Source organism: Podarcis gaigeae (assembly GCF_964106915.1).
Source record: "Podarcis gaigeae genome assembly, chromosome: 11".
In the NCBI taxonomy this organism is placed as follows: domain Eukaryota; kingdom Metazoa; phylum Chordata; class Lepidosauria; order Squamata; family Lacertidae; genus Podarcis; species Podarcis gaigeae.
Window position 1 is genome coordinate 3,875,995 of NC_139687.1, and position 21,110 is coordinate 3,897,104.

The 21,110-nt window shown below is 42.4% G+C and overlaps 1 protein-coding gene across 1 annotated transcript in view; it reads right to left on the reverse strand.

Moving 5' to 3' along the window:
- PRUNE2 (prune homolog 2 with BCH domain) overlaps positions 1–20,038 on the reverse strand; it is a 138,206-nt gene extending 118,168 nt beyond the window's left edge. Inside the window, 1 exon segment of the mRNA XM_083701852.1 lies at positions 19,724–20,038. Within this exon segment, the coding sequence (XP_083557978.1) occupies positions 19,724–19,759 (36 nt within the window). The 5' untranslated portion in view covers positions 19,760–20,038.
- Between the last annotated feature and the right edge of the window lie 1,072 nt (positions 20,039–21,110).

Below are 21,110 nucleotides of genomic sequence, written 5' to 3' on the forward strand. Positions count from 1 at the left end.
TTTGAGCATGTTACACTGATCCTGACCCAACTGCACTGGCTGCCATTTAGCTTCTGGGCCCAATTCAAAGTGCTGGTTTTGACCTATAAAGCCTTAAACAGATCAGGACAGCAATACCACAAGGACCACCCCCTCCATATGAACCTACCCGGACCCTGAGATCATCCTCTGAGGCCCTTCTCCATGGGCCTCCTCTATGAGAAGCCTGCAGGGTGGAATCTTGAGAATGAGCCTTTTCTGCAGTGGCTCCCCATTTGTGGAATGCTGTCCCCAGGGTGATTTTGGGGGGGGGGGGTGTCTTCATCATACACTTTTAAGTGCCAGCAGAAAATGTTCCCCTTCAACCAGGCCTTTGGCTGATTAACATCCGATTCCTTTTAAAATGTGTTGTGGGAGGGGATGTTTTTGTTTTATTATGTATTTTGTGTTTTTTATATTGTAATTTTATGTTGTGAACCACCCTGAGTGTGTTATACAAATTTAATAAATCATAAATATAAATCATAAGAATAAGAATGTTGCCTATGAATTTGGCATTCAATTTGACCCAACAGTTTTGACTCAGGACGGAGGACACAAAACCATCTGCTGCTTCTCTTTTGAGCAATCACGTGGGAGGGGGAGGGCAATAAACTAATAATAATAATAATAATAATAATAATAATAATAATAAACAACTTCTGGATCTTCTAGAAGTTAAATAAGACCTAACTATTACAGGTCAAGTGGAAACCCCTACAGCAGTTGGAGCATATTCATTGGTAAGCTGCCATTGTAGAAGTGATCTACTGCTGTTAAACGCCAGAACATTTAGATGCTCTTGCACTCTTAATCCCAACTTTACTTGTTTACAGTTAGGGAAACCCTGTGGGTTCCTGAAAGGCAGGAGAGGTCAATCCTACTCTTTCTAAACCTCTAACTGTACTGCAGAGCATAACCTATATTAAATAAATAGACAGGAGACATGAGGATAGAAGTTTCTCCACTATCTTACTAATAGTTCATGTATCCAGTCTCTTACCGGCTTTGCAGATTTATCCTGTTGGCAAAGCCAACACAATAAGAATGCACAACCCTGGCCAGGACAGCTCACTGAAGCCATTAAGGCCCTTAGGTCAATAAACTGCATTTTAAAAAGAGCCAGAAGCTCTTAAGGTGGAATCAATCAATAATGCACATTGTGAAATCTTGATGCAGGACGTTTTCAGTGCTATTTTTTAAAGTAATGGTCCAAACTGTAAAAAAATAAAATTAAAAAAAAACCACATGAAGTTAATTTCCTGCACTTAACTACTGTACTAAGGGCTGCATCATGCATTGCATTATGGTTTCTTATCCCTTACAGAGTAGGAAATCTGAAATTGCCATCTGGTATGTATTTGTTGGAAAGCTGCATCCAGTTCTAGATTTCTTGTGAGAGTATGTTTAACATATTTGTAATCCTTATCTGAGCAGGCAAACCTGAAAAGTGTTCAGTACGCTATTCAACTGACTATCAGAGATGAAAGTACTGAATACCCTCCAAGCGTCCCGATTATCTAAGGGCAGCCCCGGAATTAGGAAAGCCACCCCGTCTTCTGATTTGATATTGGAATGTTCCTATTCCCCCCTCCATTGCTGCCCCCACCAGCTCAGGGAGGAGGATAAGCGGGCACTTTTCCCAGGCAGTGGTGGGGACAAGGGAGCGTCCCGTTCTCTCTCCATGGCTGCTGCTGCCAGCCTCCTCCCTTGGGCAGCCTGTAGTGGCTGCTGGAGATCAAGTCCAGCCTCATGTGATATACTGGCTCTGAGGGGCCAGCAGAGAGCAGGAGCCCCCTGAGTGGGAAGAAAAGGGGAGCGGAGAGCAATGTTTTGTACATCCACATCTAGTCTTGTCCCTTTCTATAATTTATTTGTTGGTGTGTGCTTTTCTGTTTGTAAATCTACAAAAGAATAAAATTAAATAAAATCGGAATTAAGGGGTTTTCTCAGGCCAGCGGAGGGCGTGTGTGCTGTGTCCCATCGGTGTAGCGGTGGCAGCATTTGCCCCTCTTCTGATAGGAAATGATGGGGGGGTTTGAGGAGAGTCAGTTGCAGGGAATGAGAAATGTCTGTATTTTCATCTGAGGAATGTTGAAGGATATAGTACTGCAGAGGGGAAGAGGGGATGCGTTTGGAAGGAGAGGGGGATACTGGGAGGGGGAGGGGGAGGGGGGACCAAGGGACTCTACTGTTCTATTGTATAATGTGAAAACCCCAATGAACTATAGATTTAAATATATACATTGTAAATTTATCTTTTGTCACTGGGCAATACTCGAAACTGCACATGTGAAACAGTTTACATCGTTAAAATACAATGTATGTCACATTCTTTAGATCAGCCCTTGAAAACATGTTGCCCTCCAGATGCTTTGGCATTTCCTAACCCACATCACCCCTTGGCCTTGCTGAATGAGCTCAGTGGCAGTTGAAAGACAACAGGAGCTGGAGGGCACCAGGTTGGAGAAGGCTGCCTTAGATTTCTTGTCCACCGTGAGGTTGTTTTGTTTTGAACTAAAGTTAATAGCAGACTGAGCTTTAAAATCAAGATCAGGCATACCTGCCTTGTTTTCAGCCACATTACTACCTGTTTTCATCCATTACAATTCACCTGGGCATGTGTTTTGGTTTATGACTAGTCCTGCACAAAGGGCATTCAGGCAGATTCTGTACTTCAGTTTCCCTTTTTAGTTCATTCTAGGTAATTATTAACTAAACTGCATCAAATCCACTGCCAACATCTCAGTTTGTAAAAGGTCTAATTCCTTTCCAGGGGCCTTGCACAAGACACATCCCCTTGAATTATGCCCTCAATACTGATATTTTATAGTTGATGGTTTTGTTTTACTGTTGCCTATCCTGACTTGAAGAAGCAGTGCAGGTAGGCTATAAATATTGGTTTAGATCTGGAGAAGCATAAGTAGTGTGAAGCTCAGCCAATGGAGCTTTCCCACCACCTTCTTCCACAGCAGACCCCCTCCTGAAAATTCACTCTTGAAGGTCAAGGACCCACTGGAATGGTGTGCAGGAGGCTGCAGGTTCTGCAACAGGAGTAGGGAAAGGATAGCACTGACAAGCAGAGTTCACATTGCACAAACAGAAGTGCCCTTCCATTGCACCAAGGGATCTAATCCAAAGATCTTTCCAATGAATATTTACATTCAATATCATTGTCATTTTCAACAAAACTGTTTGACATGAAAGGAGAAGCCATAGTTAATTAGTTTCTGCTTGTACTTTACATTAGAAGCCTAAAAGCCACAGTGATTACACAGGCAGACAGACATCTAGAATGCCACTCAGGCATGGATAAACTCCCTTTTCTCCTATTTTACAGATATAGATTGCTGACAATTGCTGGTTCTAATGACAACTTCATAACGGTGTAGAAAGTAACAGTAGCTGACTATGAATACTGCACTCAATCTAGATCTTGAACTTGCGTGATAGGCACAGACTGCATTTAATCTTTCCACGTGTTAACTAAATTTATAATTAGAGACAAAAAGGTGAAAGATTTCTGACTTGGCATACAACAACAAATGTTTATTCGGCTTTACGCCCATCATGAAACACAACACAACAAAACAAATTAAATAAAACAGCGGACTCGTACAAACCACAAGTAGTATAAGAAAAGATTAAGATTAAGATTAAAAATTTTAGGCACTACATTAAAATCAATATCTGATGTCATTATAGAAAATTCTTATAACTATCAATAATCAGCTAACATTCCGTTCCGTCTCTTGTACGAGAGGATGGCTGTTAGGAATTTAGCAACCTGTAGGGACGCAGGTGGCGCTGTGGGTTAAAGCCTCAGCGCCTAGGACTTGCCGATCGAAAGGTCGGCGGTTCGAATCCCTGCGGCGGGGTGCGCTCCCGCTGCTCGGTCCCAGCGCCTGCCAACCTAGCAGTTCGAAAGCACCTCCGGGTGCAAGTAGATAAATAGGGACCGCTTACCAGCGGGAAGGTAAACGGCGTTTCCGTGTGCGGCTCTGGCTCGCCAGAGCAGCGATGTCACGCTGGCCACGTGACCCGGAAGTGTCTCCGGACAGTGCTGGCCCCTGGCCTCTTAAGTGAGATGGGCGCACAACCCCAGAGTCTGTCAAGACTGGCCCGTACGGGCAGGGGTACCTTTACCTTTTACCTTTAGGGTAATATAAGGATCCACATCTTGAAGAACCCAGGCAAGCTGTAGGTCTACTGGTTTGTCAGCCATAGGCTGGATTATGGGGTTTAGTATACTAGCACGGGCTGAACTGTACAAAGGGCAGATAAACATAACATGATGTAGAGATTCAGATGTTTTCATTTCACAAGCACACATTGAAGGGACTTGGCCCTTAGTGAATCTATGTCTCAGCACATTTGTTGGAAAGACATTGAACCTAGCTCTAATGAAGGCATATCGGTGAGACGCGGCCATTAGCGATGTTAAGTAGGACGGAGCGCGGTAGATAGGGGTTATGCCGAAATTTAACGGTGAGCAGGCTCCACCACCAGCTACGAAATTTTGGTATAGCTCCGCATCATCCAGCCTTTGATTTATACACCTTTTTGCCACATTTAGATCCAGTTTGAGCAATTCAGTGGGCGAGATCTCATAGGACAGCAATTTGGCATAGATTTTTCCTGACCACAAATTTGTGAAGTCATCCCGCCACATGCATTGAATTAGATAGTGGTTCGGGAGTTTATGCCATAGGGATATCCAATAGATCAAAACTCTCCTCCACATAACTAACTCCACTGAGGGGATCTTCATTTCTAAGCGAATAGCCGCATTACTTACGCATGTTGGTAATTTTAAAAGTCGGCGTAAGAATTGGCTTTGAAGTGTCTCTAAAGGTGAGAGGTTTGCAAAGGCAGCCCATAAAGGTGCAGCATAGGCCATTGTGGCCATCACTTTGATGCTATACACTTTCAAGGCCGCAGGGATGAATAAGGCCCCCTCAGAGTAGAAAAAACGGAGGAGGGAGTGTGATAGGGCTTTTGTCTTGTTTTGAAGATATTCAATGTGCGCTTTCCACCCTAAATTATATTGAAAATAAATTCCTAAGTATTTAAATTTATGTACTTGTTCAATTTTCGTGCCCTCCAGCTTCCATGAATAAAGTTTTCGACTCTTTGAAAATATCAGTACTTTAGACTTGGTGTGGTTGATAGACAGATGATTAGAATGGCAATATGTCGCAAAAATCTTTAGTGCCCTCCTTAAACCCACTCTGGTGTAAGAGAGTAGTACCGCATCATCTGCGTAGAGAAGTAAAGGACAACGGTAATCAGCTATGCGAGGGGTGTGGATAAATTTTTGTGCGACGGCTAATGAGTTCCTCATATCACTGATAAATAAGTTAAAAAGAAGCGGCGCTAAAATACAACCCTGGCGTACACCCTTATTTACTGGCACTGGGTTAGTCAGGTCTCCAGCAGGGGATATTCTCACTCTGGCCACGGACCCGGCATGAAGTTGGGAGATAAGCCACAGGAGCCTTCTATCTATTCCCCAACAGGCAAGTTTATCCCATAGTAATTTCCTCGGAATACTATCAAACGCAGCTTTCAAATCTATGAAAGCTGCGCAAAGTTGGCATAGGATCACATGGTTCAAAATTCAAATATGAATATTTGGCAAAAGACAAGGAAGTGAGTTTGTAACATAAAGAGATTTAGAGTCTTTCAGAGGCCACATCTCTTACAGCTATTTGCAATAGTACTGTCCAAACAGAAAAGATCTATCAGTTAAAAGCCTGCCTCACTCACCATGAATATCTTTCTCTTGTGAACTGGCACTCCTTCCCAACTAAAAACCAGCAGAATGAGGATGAGCGGTTCTCGTGACAGTTTGAAAAGGTGCCTCGCCCTGAAAAGCTGGATCATTCCCTTCTCATATGATGTTGCAGAGTTTCAAGTCAGGTGGGGGACGGAATCTGTTGTGCAATGTAATAACATTCAGCCACTGGATGCTTTGATTACAAAAAGTTGTATCAGCATTATTTTATGAGAACATAAAGCAATGTTGAGCCATGATTTATAGCTTTTTATCAGCACAGTGCATTAGCAGTTGTTTCCAGCTTCTCTTTTCTCCCCTAGCCCAACCCACTCATTATCTGACTGAGTAGATTATAGGGGGAGAGAAAGGAAAACCACAACCTTCCTGTCCCTGAAAGAAAACATTTAAGGCTGCAATCCAATAGCAGTGGACGGGGTGGGGGTGAAGGACACTTTTCAGTCTCAAAGCCTTTTGGACGATCTCCAGAGGACACCTTGCCAGCAATGGGTGGAGCCAGAGGCAAAGGCAGGCCAAGCACTGACTGTAAATTCTGCCTTAGTGCAAGAGACTGGTTTCTATACACAGGCACACAGCCCTCTCTGCCCTCCATCCAGAGAAGCAAGAATCATTATCAGAGGCAAAATATTTGGTACTACTACTATGCATGGTGAGGCCACCAGACATCATAAGACTATCACCTAAAGTTCAGTCATCCTGTTTTTGTGCTGAATTGTTTTCATCTTGCTCTGGGAACAGAGCACTGCTGTCACAATGGGGCTTTGCCTTCTCCTCTCCTCCCATCTGCAGCACCCTGTGCACCTCCATCCTCCAACAGCTGCTCCAGAGACTTGGGGGGACTTCTCATAGGAACATAAAAGTCTGTGGGATCAGGACAATGCCCCGTCTAGTTCAGCACCCTGTTCTCACAGGCGCCTGTGGGCACTGCTAGAAAAAGAGGTGCCTCCCTTGTTCTCTTATAATGGCAATGGCACACCCCCCCCCGAGAGGTGCCAGAACTGAGTTCCAGTGAGTTCCAGCTGGAAAAAAAGCCCTGCCTGTGGGGAACACACAAGCTGGTCCAAGCACAAGAGCACTCTCTTCTCCTGCAATTTCCAGCAACTGGTATTCAGAAAAATTACTGCCTCTAATTGTAGAGGCAGAGTATAGCCATCATGGCTAGCAGCTATCAATAGCCTTATTTCCCCATGAATTAGTCCAATCCTCTTTTAAGGCCATCCAAGTTGGTGGCCATCCCAGCCTCCTGGAAGAGCGAGTTTCGCAGTTTAAACCCTACATGAAGAAGGACTTTCTTTTGTCTGCCCTAAGTCCTCCAACATTTAGCTTCCTTGGATGTCAATGAGCTCTAGTTTCATGAGAGGGAGAGAAAACTTTTCTCTATCCACTTGTCCATGCCATGCACAATTTTATATCACGCCTCCTCTTACACATCTTTTCTCTAAACCAAAAAGCCCCAAATGCTATAACCTTTCCTCATAACAGAGTTGCTACATCCCCTTGATCATTTTGGCATCTCTTTTCTGAACCCCATGTCAATAACATTTAAGGAGACCATAAATCACCGAGTTGCTGACAAGCAAATGAAACCATACTCACAGACCCCAGACTAACACAACTAAGCCTCAAATTCCTTGGGGCACAGCTAGATCTACTCACACAGGAGATCCAGTTTCCCTCATCACATCTCTGGCAGGAGAAGACAAATGATACCTCCTCCATCAAAGAGGTTGATGCCTTGCTTGCTAACATCCCACACTTTGCTGCCCATGCTTCCTTAATACCCCCAGGTGTTGCTGCCAGAACAAAAAGCTCTCTGATCCCCCTATGATGAAAAGAGGGGCTGACAGCCAAGTGGCCCTCCTAACCTGGAATGTAGCTGGGTGGGCTGCATCTACCAGAGACCCTTGTTTCACTGATTTTCTTTCATGACATGGCATCTTACTGATACAAGAATCATGGGCCATGAACGACCTGCCACTCATTTACAATCAGAAGTGAACTAGGGGAGAAACACAAGAGAGCAAAAGGGCTCTGGGTATCTTAATCTACAGTGGTACCTCGGGTTACATATGCTTCAGGTTACAGACTCTGCTAACCCAGAAATAGTACCTCGGGTTAAGAACTTTGCTTCAGGATGAGAACAGAAATCGCGCAGTGGTGGTATGGCAGCAACGGGAGGCCCCATTAGCTAAAGTGGTGCTTCAGGTTAAGAACAGTTTCAGGTTAAGAACGGACCTCCGGAACGAATTAAGTACGTAACCAGAGGTACCACTGTATACCACTATTGGTACTCCACCAAGGCCCCTCCCCTCATATAAGACACACGCCTACATGGCTATTTTGCTCCATTTCAACGAGAAGGTTCTGCTGGTACTAAATGCTTACATGCCCCCAATGAGACAGAAACTTGAAATCGGAGCTCTGTGGGGGGAGCTGGAAGGGTATGATGCGGACCTTATATTGCAAAATTCAAATGCAATGGAGGTTCTGGGAGCGGAGCTCAATGCCAGACCAAGACCAAACAATCAGACTCCACCACCTGACTGGGAAGACGAAGGACCACTCGCCACTCATGCCTCAAAAGACCAAACCTCAAATTTTGCAGGTCTCTGCCTGGCGCAAATGACTTTCAAGCTAAATCCCCACATCCTGAATGGTACCTTTGGAAAGGATCATCCAGTTGAATTTACCTATCTTTCCAGAGCTAGGATGAGTGCCATTGACTATGCTATTGTCTCTGGGGAACTTCTCCCTTATGCTGAAGCTATAGAGGTTATACCTAGGTTCAAGAGCGATCACTTCCCAGTCCTGTTCCAACTAAAGAGTTTACCCAGAAGATACACACTGAGGAAAATTTTCAGCCCACCATAATGCCAGTTAGAAGGAACTACTGCTGAGCCAAATGGACTCCTCATTTAAATAAAAATATGACCAAGTTATTGGAACAAAATAAAAAAAAATTCTTCCAGTAGCACCTTAGAGACCAACTAAGTTTGTTATTGGTATGAGCTTTCATGTGCATTCACACTTCTTCATGCACACGAAAGCTCATATCAACAACAAACTTAGTTGGTCTCTAAGGTGCTACTGGAAGGAAGTTTTTTATTTTGTTTAGACTACGGCAGACCAACACGGCTACCTACCTGTTACAAGTTATTGGACTCAATACATCTACAGGCTCTCCAGTCTACCCTAATATCAGCTGAATCCTTTGATGACCTTTTGTTGTCCTATAAAGCCCTGACCCAACAACTATACCAGCACTTAATCAATAACAGAGTAGATTGGAGACAACGACAAAACAATCAAAGCCATGGTTTGATAAGGACTCAGCTATGTTGATGCCAAAAAATGCCCCTGCCAATTCATACCAAGTTTATGTCTCCAACATAACTCCAAATGCCAGAATGGATCTCCTTGAGCAGAAAAGATTTTATAAGCAGCTGCTAGCACAGGGGAAAGGGAAGCTATGAAAAACAACTGTTCAAGGGTTATCCAAGAAGCCAAATCCAATTACCATAACTCTGCTCTATTCTGGAATATCTTGGTGCTCTACCAAAGCAATAGACCACCTATGGCAGACTGCTATTTTCCCGAAGAATTTGGGAGGTGTATTTCCAGGAACTTTATAGGGGTACCAATGATGGAAGTGGCCAAAATACCCAAAACACAGAAAACCTTCTGGGCTCCTGTGACAAGAACAGAGAACCGTATAGCCCAATGAAAACAGCGGAAAGCCCTAGAAGAAAATCTAATTCCTGCTGAGGGCATCCAAAAAACTTGGATTTTTGGGCATCAATATCTATGGACACATCTCAAAAAATTGGGGACTTGCAATCATTGTCCCAATATATAAAAAAGAAAAGAAAGATGATCCAGCTAATTATAGGCCAATGAGCCTCCTCAGCATAATTAGTAAACTGTATGCAAGGCACCTGCAATGGAAATTTCAGGACTGGATGGAACAAGAAAACATACTTGCAAAGAAACAAGCCAAATTTAGGGAAGGCCAATTTTACCATTGACCAATACTTAGTACTCCAACATCTAACTGAAAAATACTCCTTTTGTAGCACAGTCTCCCTTTATGCTGTCTTTATTTTAAAGCAGCTTTTGACTCCATATCCAGAGCCAAACTTTGGGGGGAAATGGAGGTCTCTAAACTCGACAGGCGCTTGCTATATTTAATGTGCATGCTACATGAAGAGCTCATGCTCAAAGTGCAATGCAACCCCCAGGGGCATCTTTCCAACGCTATTGGAACTAAGAAAGGTGTGAAACAAGGGTGCATACTGGCTCCACTTTTATTTAATTTCTATACTAATGATATGGTATCCTATCTCCATAAAATGAATTATAACCCCCAAAGTTGGCAGGGAGGCATATCCCAGTCCTGCTGTATGCAGATGATGCAGCAATTTCAAGAACACCCATAGGGCTTAGAAAAGCTATGAAAGCATTGGTACAGAAAAGCCCGTGGGGATTATGCTGCTGAGAATACAAAGAGAAATGCAACTGCCATATTTAAATAGCTTAGGACCAAGATGGACATTATATACCCACAGCCCTTAAACTGTCTGAAGCCAAGTCCATCACACAGCTTTTATATGGTGCCCAGCTAGGCCCCTTCACTAATCTCATATCACTGGAACTACTGCAATCTAAGTTCCTAAAATCAGCTTTTCAAGTGCCAAAATATGTCTCGAGACAGGTTTTGTAAGAGCAGAGGCTAGGGCGTGGATGGTCACATTAAATTTCTGGCTTAGGCTATCCTTTTACCCTGATGGCCTCCTCCCACCCCAGTGATAAAGGACGACTTTCAAACAACATAGAAACGAGAAGTGGTAGACAAAATGTTAACTCAAGGCCTTACCCCACAGTTTTTACTCAGCATGGGCTATGAAGGCCAAAGAAACCATTAAACAGCTTGTGGTTGATACAGAAAGTTAGTCACATCTCGCCAGGTCACCAAATTTCATCACCAGTGAAACCAGTAGGTACCCCACCACTGCAATGACATATTTAACTAATCTTGAAGTACCAAAACAATGAAGAGTTTTCACTCTGGCTAATTGCCAGGATCTCCCTTCAGTTTCAGGGAGGAGTGGTAGATTAAATTGATGGACTATGATGAAATGACAAAACCTACTGGAGTAATATGAATCTGGGAAGTGGGAAGCTATGCATCAGCAATTAAAATGAAAAATTTAGTTCTGAGCAAATGGTCTATGTCAAAGGTGGGGAACCTTTAGTTTGTCAGATGTCCCAGCAAGCATGGTCAATGACCCAGAATGATGGGAGTTGTAGTTCAGCAATATCTGGAGGGCCACAAATTGGTCTACGTGTTGGTGGGTGTTAGCAAGAAGAAGAATCTGCCTGACTTTCTTTTCTAACTCTCTGCATATATTAGACAGAGCCCTGTCTTTGTGCCCAGCTGAAGCAGAGCAAAGCCCAGCAAGCAATTCTGGGTTTAGATTGAACACTTTCTAGGTGTGTAAATAAAACAGCCCAAGATGATTATTGGAAGCAGTTTTTATCCTTCTCTCAGTTACAGGACAGGGAAGCTCAGCTTTCCCAACTCCCTGCTGTTAATGTCCTATTAGGAAACATATTACAGCTTTTTACATAATGAATTACCTGTCAGTCATGGCTACCATGCCAAGTGTAATTAAAATGAAATCAGGTCAACAATTGCACATGCCAACTGTGTATATTTAGAAGGCAATCTCCCTGGGCTTTTAGCAGAAGTTGTCATAGATATTTAAGGTCCAAAATCCAATTATTTTCATATTTTCTTTTTTAAGCACCAATTCCCCCATCTTTCAAGCCATACAGAATAATCCTAACCTTTCACAATAAGAAGGAGGAAGTTACTTTAACTTACTTTAAGTATTAAACAGAACATCTTGATTTATTATCAAACCTTGAACCCACTAGCTACTCTGGAGACTGGATTCACAGAGCAAACTAAACCTCTCTGTTCACTCATCATCATCATCATCATCATCATTATTATTATTATTATTATTATTATTATTATTATTATTATTATTTATACCCCGCCCAACTGGCTGGGTCTCCCTAGCCACTCAAGCAGGTATATTCTGCTCCTTCCTTCACATAGGCCTAAGCAGAAACAATTAATGGGGGGGGGGAGGGGATCTCCTTAATCCAAAGATGCTTACCAACCATAACTCAGTAAAAAGCAAGGGCATATTAAATTGCTATATTTTTAGACATTCACTAATAAATCAATGCACAATAAAAGTGGCTGTTAAAATAGAAGACACAGTGACCTCATAATGTTGGTTAGCTGCCTAATTAAAATCTGTTGATCGTTACAAGAGCAGGAAACTGGTTTTGGAAATTGTATTAAATTGAATTAATTCAGTAACAATTTGTAATAATTTGGAAAATCAATAAAAATAATTGGCAAAAAAAATATGCTCATCAATCACAGTACAAATATTATACACACACTTTCCCTTGAAAGCATCAACACTGCAGGTGGCAGCAATGTTTAAACACAGCTGTTATTTTTAAGATCAATTCTGCACAGTTTTCACATGGCATATTTTCAGTCTGGTATTTCTTGGAAATATAAAAGGTCAAATTTAAAACACTATTTCTACAAACATATTTTAAGTGCCGCTTTCCAGCAAGCCATAAATATTTATTCTTGGCAACAGTGGTTTCCAGTTACTCTGAGTTTTCAATATGCTTATCAAGGCAGGGCTGATAATTTATAATTAAGCGTAACTTTTAATACAGAGGGTGTCTATAATTGTTCAGTTGTTTACTTAACCCAACTCCTCATTTGTTACATTGAACAATGATTTAATGAGTCTTCATAGAATCATAGAATTTGAGAGTGGGAAGGGACCCCAAGGGTCATCTAGCCCAACCCCCTGCAATGCAGGAATCTCAGCTAAAGCACCCAGGACAGATGGCCATCCAACCTCTGCTTAAAAACCTCCAAGGAAGGAGATTCCATCACCTCTCATGACAATCTGCTCCAGTGTCAAATAGCTCTTACTGTCAGAAAGTTCTTCCATTAATTTGAGTCCTACTCACCAGAGCAGAGAACAAGTTTGCTCTACCTTCCGTGTGCCAGTCCTATCAAGTGTAACCTGATTCAACAAAATTGCTTATGTATGCAACCACGGCCACTAGGATGCTCTTTGCGCAGGGATAGAAAGAGGACACTGTCCCAACAAAGGAACAATGGCAAGGTAAAGTTGATGGACTATGCAGAAATGGCAAAACTTACAGGAAGATTAAGAAATCAAGAAGATTGCTCAACAAAGTATGGTGAAGGTATGTGGATCATCTAAAAATTATTGTAAACAATTAAATACATTAACATTAGAATACATTATTTTAAAATCAAGCAGTTAAAAGGTGACTTTGGAACGAACACAGAGAGAAATAAACCAAAAGGAGTTACAGGGGAAATGCAGTTTTAAAAATGTTTTTATAAGAAACCAAGGAAGGGGAGGAGGGAAGTCAAATTAACTATGTATTCAATTGTAACTGATGATTATTATAGTTAAATTTAAAAAAAATTAAGAAATTATTTTAAAAACCACACAATTGTCTCAATTTCCATTTGAACTAAATAACACCACATTTTTAAATAAAGTTGAATAATACATGTGAGTTTTCATAATTGTGAGTTGGTTGAATTCTTGGCTGTTCCAACAGAAATTGGGCAAGAGGGGTTTCCGGCTACATCACGAGTCAATGGCGGTTGTTCTTTACAGCCCTCTGTGGGCTGCCAGGAAGTTCAGGCAGGGGAAAGGGAGGATTTATAAGGCAAAAATCCTGGCAGTGCTCCTCAGTGGGGTCTGGGGAGTTCACGGCATCCCGCTGTGCCACGCAATCCCATGTCTGCCAACTTGAGAGGCAGAGTAGGAGTGACCTGGGGGGGGGGGTGTCCCTGCCAGTGTCCCTGCCAATGGACGAGCCTCCATTGCTGGCATGATTTGTGGCTGGTTCCTCCTTAATTTGGACAATTGGCTTTAATCAAGACATGCTCCTGGACCAACATATGCTAATGAACTGCAATTAATCACCTGCTGAAAGGACTGGGCTTGGCTCTCTGAAGGTATTTGCATATTTTTCTGAAGCTTGAGAATCCTTACAAAAGCCAAGAAAGTAAAGGGCAGGACAAGGTGTGTTGTGCTTCCTTGTGTTTTTCATACACACACACACACACACACACACACATATACACAGACACACACACATATACTTATATATATACATATATACATACACACACACACACTTTTATTAGGGGTTTTTTAACATATCATTTCCAACAATCATATAACATAACTTCTTATCTTCTACAATATTTTAGACTTCCGTCAATATAATATTTTAGACTTCCGGGTTAGGGTTTAGGGTTAGGGGTTAGGGGTTAGGGGTTAGGGTTTAAGGTTAAGGTTAAGGTTTAAGGTTAGGGGTTAGGGTTAGGGTTAGGGTTTAGGTTTGGGTTTGGGTTTAGGGGTTAGGGGTTAAGGGTTAAGGGTTAGGGGTTAGGGGTTAGTGGTTAGGGGTTAGGGTTAGGGTTAGGGTTTAGGTTAAGGGTTAGGATTAGGATTAAGGGTTTAGGGTTAAGGGTTAGGGGTTAGGGGTTAGGGGTTAGGGGTTAGGGTTAGGGATTGGGTTAGGGTTTAGGGTTTAGGGTTTAGGGTTTAGGGTTTAGGGTTTAGGGTTTAGGGTTTAGAGTTTAGAGTTAAGGTTAGGGTTAGGGTTCGCGGTTAGGGTTAGGGTTAGGGTTGAGGTTAGGTTTTAGGGTTTAGGGTTAGGGTTGAGGTTAGGGTTTAGGGTTAGGGTTAGGATTTAGGGTTAAGGTTTAGGGTTTAGGGTTAGGGTTTAGGGGTTTGGGTTAGGAGCTTCCTGCAGCCAATCAGAAGCCATGCTTTGATTTCCAAATGTTTTGGAAGTAGATCCAAAGTATGACTGTAAATAAGAAATTGTGCAGCTATCGGAGGAAATGATCAACATATGTTTGCAACAAAGCGGGAAACCTGGTTTTAAGAAATGGTATTAAAGTAATTTGGTTTGATTTGTAATAATTTGGAAAAATAATAAAAATAATTATAAACAATTAAATAGGGCAAGAGGTTATTTAAATGACCTACAGCCTTTGGAAACTATTTCTAGGGGTTAGGGGTTAGGGGTTAGGGTTAGGGTTTAGGGTTAAGGGTTAGGGTTAGGGTTAAGGGTTAGGGTTAGGGTTAGGGATTGGGTTAGGGTTAGGGTTAGGGTTTAGGGTTTAGAGTTTAGGGTTAAGGTTAGGGTTAGGGTTAGGGTTCGCGGTTAGGGTTAGGGTTTAGGGTTAAGGGTTAGGGTTAGGGTTAGGGTTAGGGTTAGGGTTAGGGTTAAGGGTTAGGGTTAGGGTTAGGGTTAGGGATTGGGTTAGGGTTTGGGTTTAGGTTAAGGGTTAGGGTTTAGGGTTAGGGTTAGGGTTTAAGGTTAGGGGTTAGGGTTAGGATTAGGGTTTAGGGTTTAGGGTTTAGGGTTAAGGGTTAAGGGTTAAGGGTTAGGGGTTAGGGTTAGGGTTAGGGTTAGGGTTTAGGGTTAAGGGTTAGGGTTAAGGGTTAGGGATTGGGTTAGGGTTAGGGTTTAGGGTTTAGGGTTTAGGGTTTAGAGTTTAGGGTTATGGTTAGGGTTAGGGTTCGCGGTTAGGGTTAGGGTTAGGGTTAGGGTTGAGGTTAGGGTTTAGGGTTAGGGTTGAGGTTAGGGTTTAGGGTTAGGGTTAGGATTTAGGGTTTAGGGTTAGGGTTTAGGGGTTTGGGTTAGGAGCTTCCTGCAGCCAATCAGAAGCCATGCTTTGATTTCCAAATGTTTTGGAAGTAGATCCAAAGTATGACTGTAAATAAGAAATTGTGCAGCTATCGGAGGAAATGATCAACATATGTTTGCAACAAAGCGGGAAACCTGGTTTTAAGAAATGGTATTAAAGTAATTTGGTTTGATTTGTAATAATTTGGAAAAATAATAAAAATAATTATAAACAATTAAATAGGGCAAGAGGCTATTTAAATGACCTACAGCCTTTGGAAACTATTTCTAAAACAGCTAAAAACAAATCGTGGCACACACGTTAGTTCAGATATATCCACTTCCTTGAAAGACGTGAGCTAAAATCTGAATAGCTATAGTCCTTTTATTTTTATTCAAAATATTTCTTAAACAACTTTTATGAGAAGATCCCAGGACAGTATACAAACGTCTGCAAATACTTTCTAGAACATATAAGACCACCAACAAGAAAATAAATAGTAGGCTAAAGCCATAAAAGGAAAGAACAAAATGTCCAACTTACAACCCATCTAAAAAGCCTGGGAAAGTAGGAAAGTTTTACACTGGTGCCAAAAAGACTGTACTGGTGGCGCCAAACAGGTCTCCTTAGGGAGAGCATTCCAAAGTTGGGATGCCACCAGAGAGAATACCCTCTCCTCTGTAACTACAGAATGTATCTGTTAAAGTAGGTACTTGGAGAAGTGCTTCTATAGGTCAGGTAGGCTGGTACTGGAAGATGTGTTCCCTCAGGTATCTGGGTCCCAATCCATTTAGAACTTTAACATTAAGCACTAGCACTTTAAATTGGACTCAGATATTTGAACAATGAAGTGTATATTTGAGCTTAAAATTGCATCTTCTCTCTCTTCCATCCCCAAATACTAACACAAACACACAAACTTTCCACCAACTATCTCTTCTAGTTGAAATACAAGGTGGAAATGCAATCAATCATCTTCAGATTAAAATATCTAGGCCTTAAAATCAACAAGGCCTTAAAATGAGTTTGCATGTTGCTGGGCCCCTGTCACAGCGCATGACAGATGCGCTCTGTGAAATCCAGGCTGTCCCTGGGATCCAGTAAAGTCAACTCTCTTTTCTCATCATCTTCTTTTAGTCCAATTACCAATGGTTGTTTGTTATATTAGTACTGTTCATTTTAATTTTTAAAGCGGCCTGAGTTCTAATTCAGGGAAAAGGTGAGAGAAATAAATAATAATAAATAATAATAATAAATAAAGGTGAGAGAAATAAATAATAATAAATAATATTCTCTTAACAGAAGGGACTGAAGTGTGTCGTTCTTTAAATCTGATTTAGGATATTGCTTTTTAAATGTTCCTAATTTTTCATGTAGTTGATTCAAGGATGGGGAAGTTTCCCCCCCTCCCCTAAGCCCCGACCACTGGCCACGCTGCCTGGGACTGATGGGAGTTGAAGCCCAGTAACATGCAGAGGACCACTGGTTCCCAATTCTTGTTCTAAAATAATTAGTAGCTAATCAGAAGTTTAAAAGAAAAAGACACTGCGGTTGCAAATGTGTCTTGCTTTTTTATCAGAAGAGAATGTCTGTCTACACAGCCTGTCCTGTTGTATGAACTGGTCCATTAACTATGAAAGCTCAACCCCAAACCAATAATAAATCAGTATGCATTTAAGCTTTCACAGCACTTTTCGATTTCCTGCTCACAAACTAATACAGCAGTTTTTCTAAAATTTATCCTTGAATGCAATTTGCCTAGTTTATAATCCACTATGATTGTGCTTTAATTCACCGTTGCAGAGAACTTTCAGGAGCTCTTCTAAAATGTATCATTAGCTTCAGTTTTAACATTTCAATGCTTGGAAATATTCACATTCCTTTTGCTTTGTGTATGTCTGATCTACTGAGAACAGTGTCCTTTTTCTAGGAAAAAAAAAAGGTGTCAGTACTCATCATGAAGTACCGCTCTCGGCTGACTGGCAGCAGCTGCTGCAGGCTGGGCTCAGTGAGGGCGGAAGCCCACCAAGTGCCCAGAGCTAGGCTCCCTCTTCTGCCTCTGCGCCATCCGCAAGGCCTTCGAGGAAGCCAGAGTCCTCTTGGTGCTGCCCGGCCACCACCACTGTGCTGCCACAGGATGAGGATGAGGAGGAAGCGCTGCCGCCAGAGCTGGCATTGCCAAGGGATCCACTGCTATGGGCACAGGAGAAAATGTGCACCCTCCTCACACACTCACTTCAGAAGCCAAGATTTGGGGAGGAAGGTGTCGGTACTGTGTACTGGTGAGTACTGGCATCCCTCATATCTGAGGGGTATGAGTGTAGGGGGTGCAGCTATTTCATGAAGGATAGCTCAGTCAGTAGAGCATGAGACTCTTAATCTCAGGGTTGTGGGTTTGAGCCCCACGTTGTGCAAGAGATTCCTGCATTGCAGGGGGTTGGCCTAGATGACCCTTGTGGTCTCTCCCAACTCTACAATCCTATGCTTCTAAAAATCCCTTTTTAAGTCTCTTTCTACCAAAATAATTAACTGAAGGATCCAGTGTCATATGCCCTCTTCTATCTTTGGTCCAAGGCTGGCATGGGCAGACCTGTTGTTAGCCAGAACCAAGAAAATCTGGCCACTGGCTTCTCTCAAAGATAGCAGCCTAAGATCTTAGAAGCAGAACTTTAAGAACAGGCCTCAAGACTTTCATGGCTCATTCCCTGCCATGTGACCATGACATCATGCTTAATGTAGGCTTCAGTCTGTTGTTCTGTTCAGGCTTTTGAGATAAGTGGATCATAAATTATGTATTTCCCCCTGTGCTTTGTCATCAGAGATTTTTAAGTATCATGTTTCTTTGTGTTAAAACATTGCTTTGGGGGGGAAGGTTTACCCGAACTAGCATATTAACAAAGGCAAAAAAATTATTGCTGTTTGTGTACAGTGAAAGAAGAACCTGATAGGCAGTATTAAACAGAGACTTTAAAAAATCATTGTATACAACTTCGGCAACCAAAAAGAGGTGTCAGAACAAGGAAGTTTGTAGCAAAAGACAAATTTATGGTTATTTTCCACCAACAGTAAGAAAGGAAGGTTAGATATGGTGAATTGTATCCACAGGGCTGGACCTTGAATATACTGTAAAGGCAAACTAAACGTAGTCAACATCATCTCTCTTTTTTAAGTGAATATCATTTATGTGTATTTGACTATGTGGAATGGTGAAAGTGCACTTCTATTATGCTGAGTTAAATTAGGATTTAAATGCTGGATCTTCAGAAAAGCAGCTTTACACCATTATTAAAAGGTATCACCTCCTTCAGACTGAGCTGAAATAGCTAAAATAATAAGAATGTACATATTATCTGCTAGACTTCCATTGCAATTAGAAATACTACACAAACCATCTTAGAGGTAAAGAGATGTCCACACGGCTATATTTGGCCAAACTTTCATTCCATTCCAATCAACAAACAATTCTGAGTTAAAAACATTCACAACAGCCAAAATATTGCACCAGAAGCTTCATCCAGGCATAGAAATATACATTTATCATATTTTGTGTTATTCCAAATTTGTCAAACATCTTCCTTAACACCTATTCTCTGTAAAAACAAAAACGTCTTCAGAGTTCCACGCTATTTATTATGGGGTAGAATATTATAGGTCCAATCCTATGCACTTTTACCATGGGAGTAAGCCCCACTGAACACAGTGGGATTTAATTCTGAGTGAGTGTGTACAGGATTGTACTGGGTGAACTTTGGGTGAAAGGTCTGTGGTTTTCGAAAGTGACAGGCCCCGAAACTTGCCACCTGCCCTGCACAGGATGCTTTACAAAGAAATACACAGCAACTTCTTGGGGTGGGGTGGGGGGTTCACTGCGATCTCCTGTGCAGCTGTTTGACCACCTAAGAAGCATTGGACTCCTTAGAACAAAAGCATTCAAAGGCCTTTCTGTATTCAAGATGCTGATTCACACCAGGTCGTTTGGATGCCTTCCAAAAGTTTTGTTTTGTTTTTAAGCAACAATATGACATGCAGGGAGACGAGCTCACAGAGTAAATCAAAGAAACAAACCAACAACAACTTCTTTGCAGTTTCACTCTCCGTCCTGCAGAACTTACCAGCTTGCTTTTGGTGCGCTGCAGAAATTCTTCCATCTTGTTTGTTGGCCTGCAGCTTTTGCGCAGCCAGGGCAAAGTCCCCGGCCAGAGCCGGGCTGCTTTGGGGTAGGGCGGGTCCTGCCTGCTGCTGCTGCCGCTGCCTCTTCGGCTCTGGCTCCGGCTCCCGGCAGAGCAGCCCGCTGCCGGCTCTCCCTCTGGAGGCGAAGCGGGACTCGGCGCCCGGGGCGCGGAGGCGGGCGCCCGGGGAAGAGTTCGCGCGATTTCACAGGCCGGCCGAGCTCCTCCGCCAATGGGCGAGGCGCTCAGGCGGCCTGACGTCACGCAGGCAATTGCTGCACCATGGACAGCGCCCAAAAGTGAGGACGAAGTGGGAATGCAGAGATCTGCAGCGAATGGGGAGAGAAGGAGCCGAGCTCTCGCTGTCGCGTCCAGAGTTGCTGCGCAGGCAGGAGACGCAGGAGGGCTGGGATGGGTCGCCGGAGGCTTCTGTTCTGGGGGAAAGGTGGCGAATTAAGAATGAGGATGCCATAACTTTTGGGGTTCTTTTAATGTATTCTTTCTTAGTCACCTGTTGCTTCCTCGTCAGGGAGTAGAAACTCGAGTTTGCCAAATATTTTCCTTGCAATCCAAAGTTTACCATGTTTGCTCATAAGTAAACCCTTTGGGTTTCAATGGAACTATTCTGTAAGTACTGCATGCTGAAGATTGCAGCCTTCAAATGAGGAACTGTTTCATTTTGATGGGTTGTTGGTTTTCATTACAACGTCCTGATCAAACAGTAAAGCATTAAGGACACTTCTCACTTTACTTTTTTTTCTACACAGAACTCACTTCTGTGTAGGAGACTGTGCAAGTCTTTCTTGTATATTGTTGTTTGTGAAGGCCTTGCACATGTCTGTGAACATTTCTGAATGTGCATGTCAAAAGTGCACATGCCAAAGGACCTCCACATGAGTGGTATACAAATTCCTACATGGAAATAAGTTTTTCATTTAGCAAAGTGGCACTTTCTCTTTATAGCCAATTACACATTCCTGTTTTACTAACTGGGCACGTCAGGTATATGGTTATAAGTAGCTCAAGATGCTGCCAAAAGCCTAACTTTTACATTGCCAAGTAAAGAAAGGCGGCAGGAAACACTGTTTCTCCATATTTTGAATCTTCTTTGCAATATCAATATGCATCTGTCATGTACTTGGTCCAGAAAGTTCATTGTGATTCTGTAATTCCATTTATCAGACATATAAAGAATGGCACTATTTCTATTATACTAACTTTGGTTGGTGTAGAACAGCCCCAGCCAATGATCAGTTGTAGTCCATGGTCCTGGTAGCCCAATAATATTATGCAATGTGCCACATTGTGCAATGCACACACTGACCAGGTC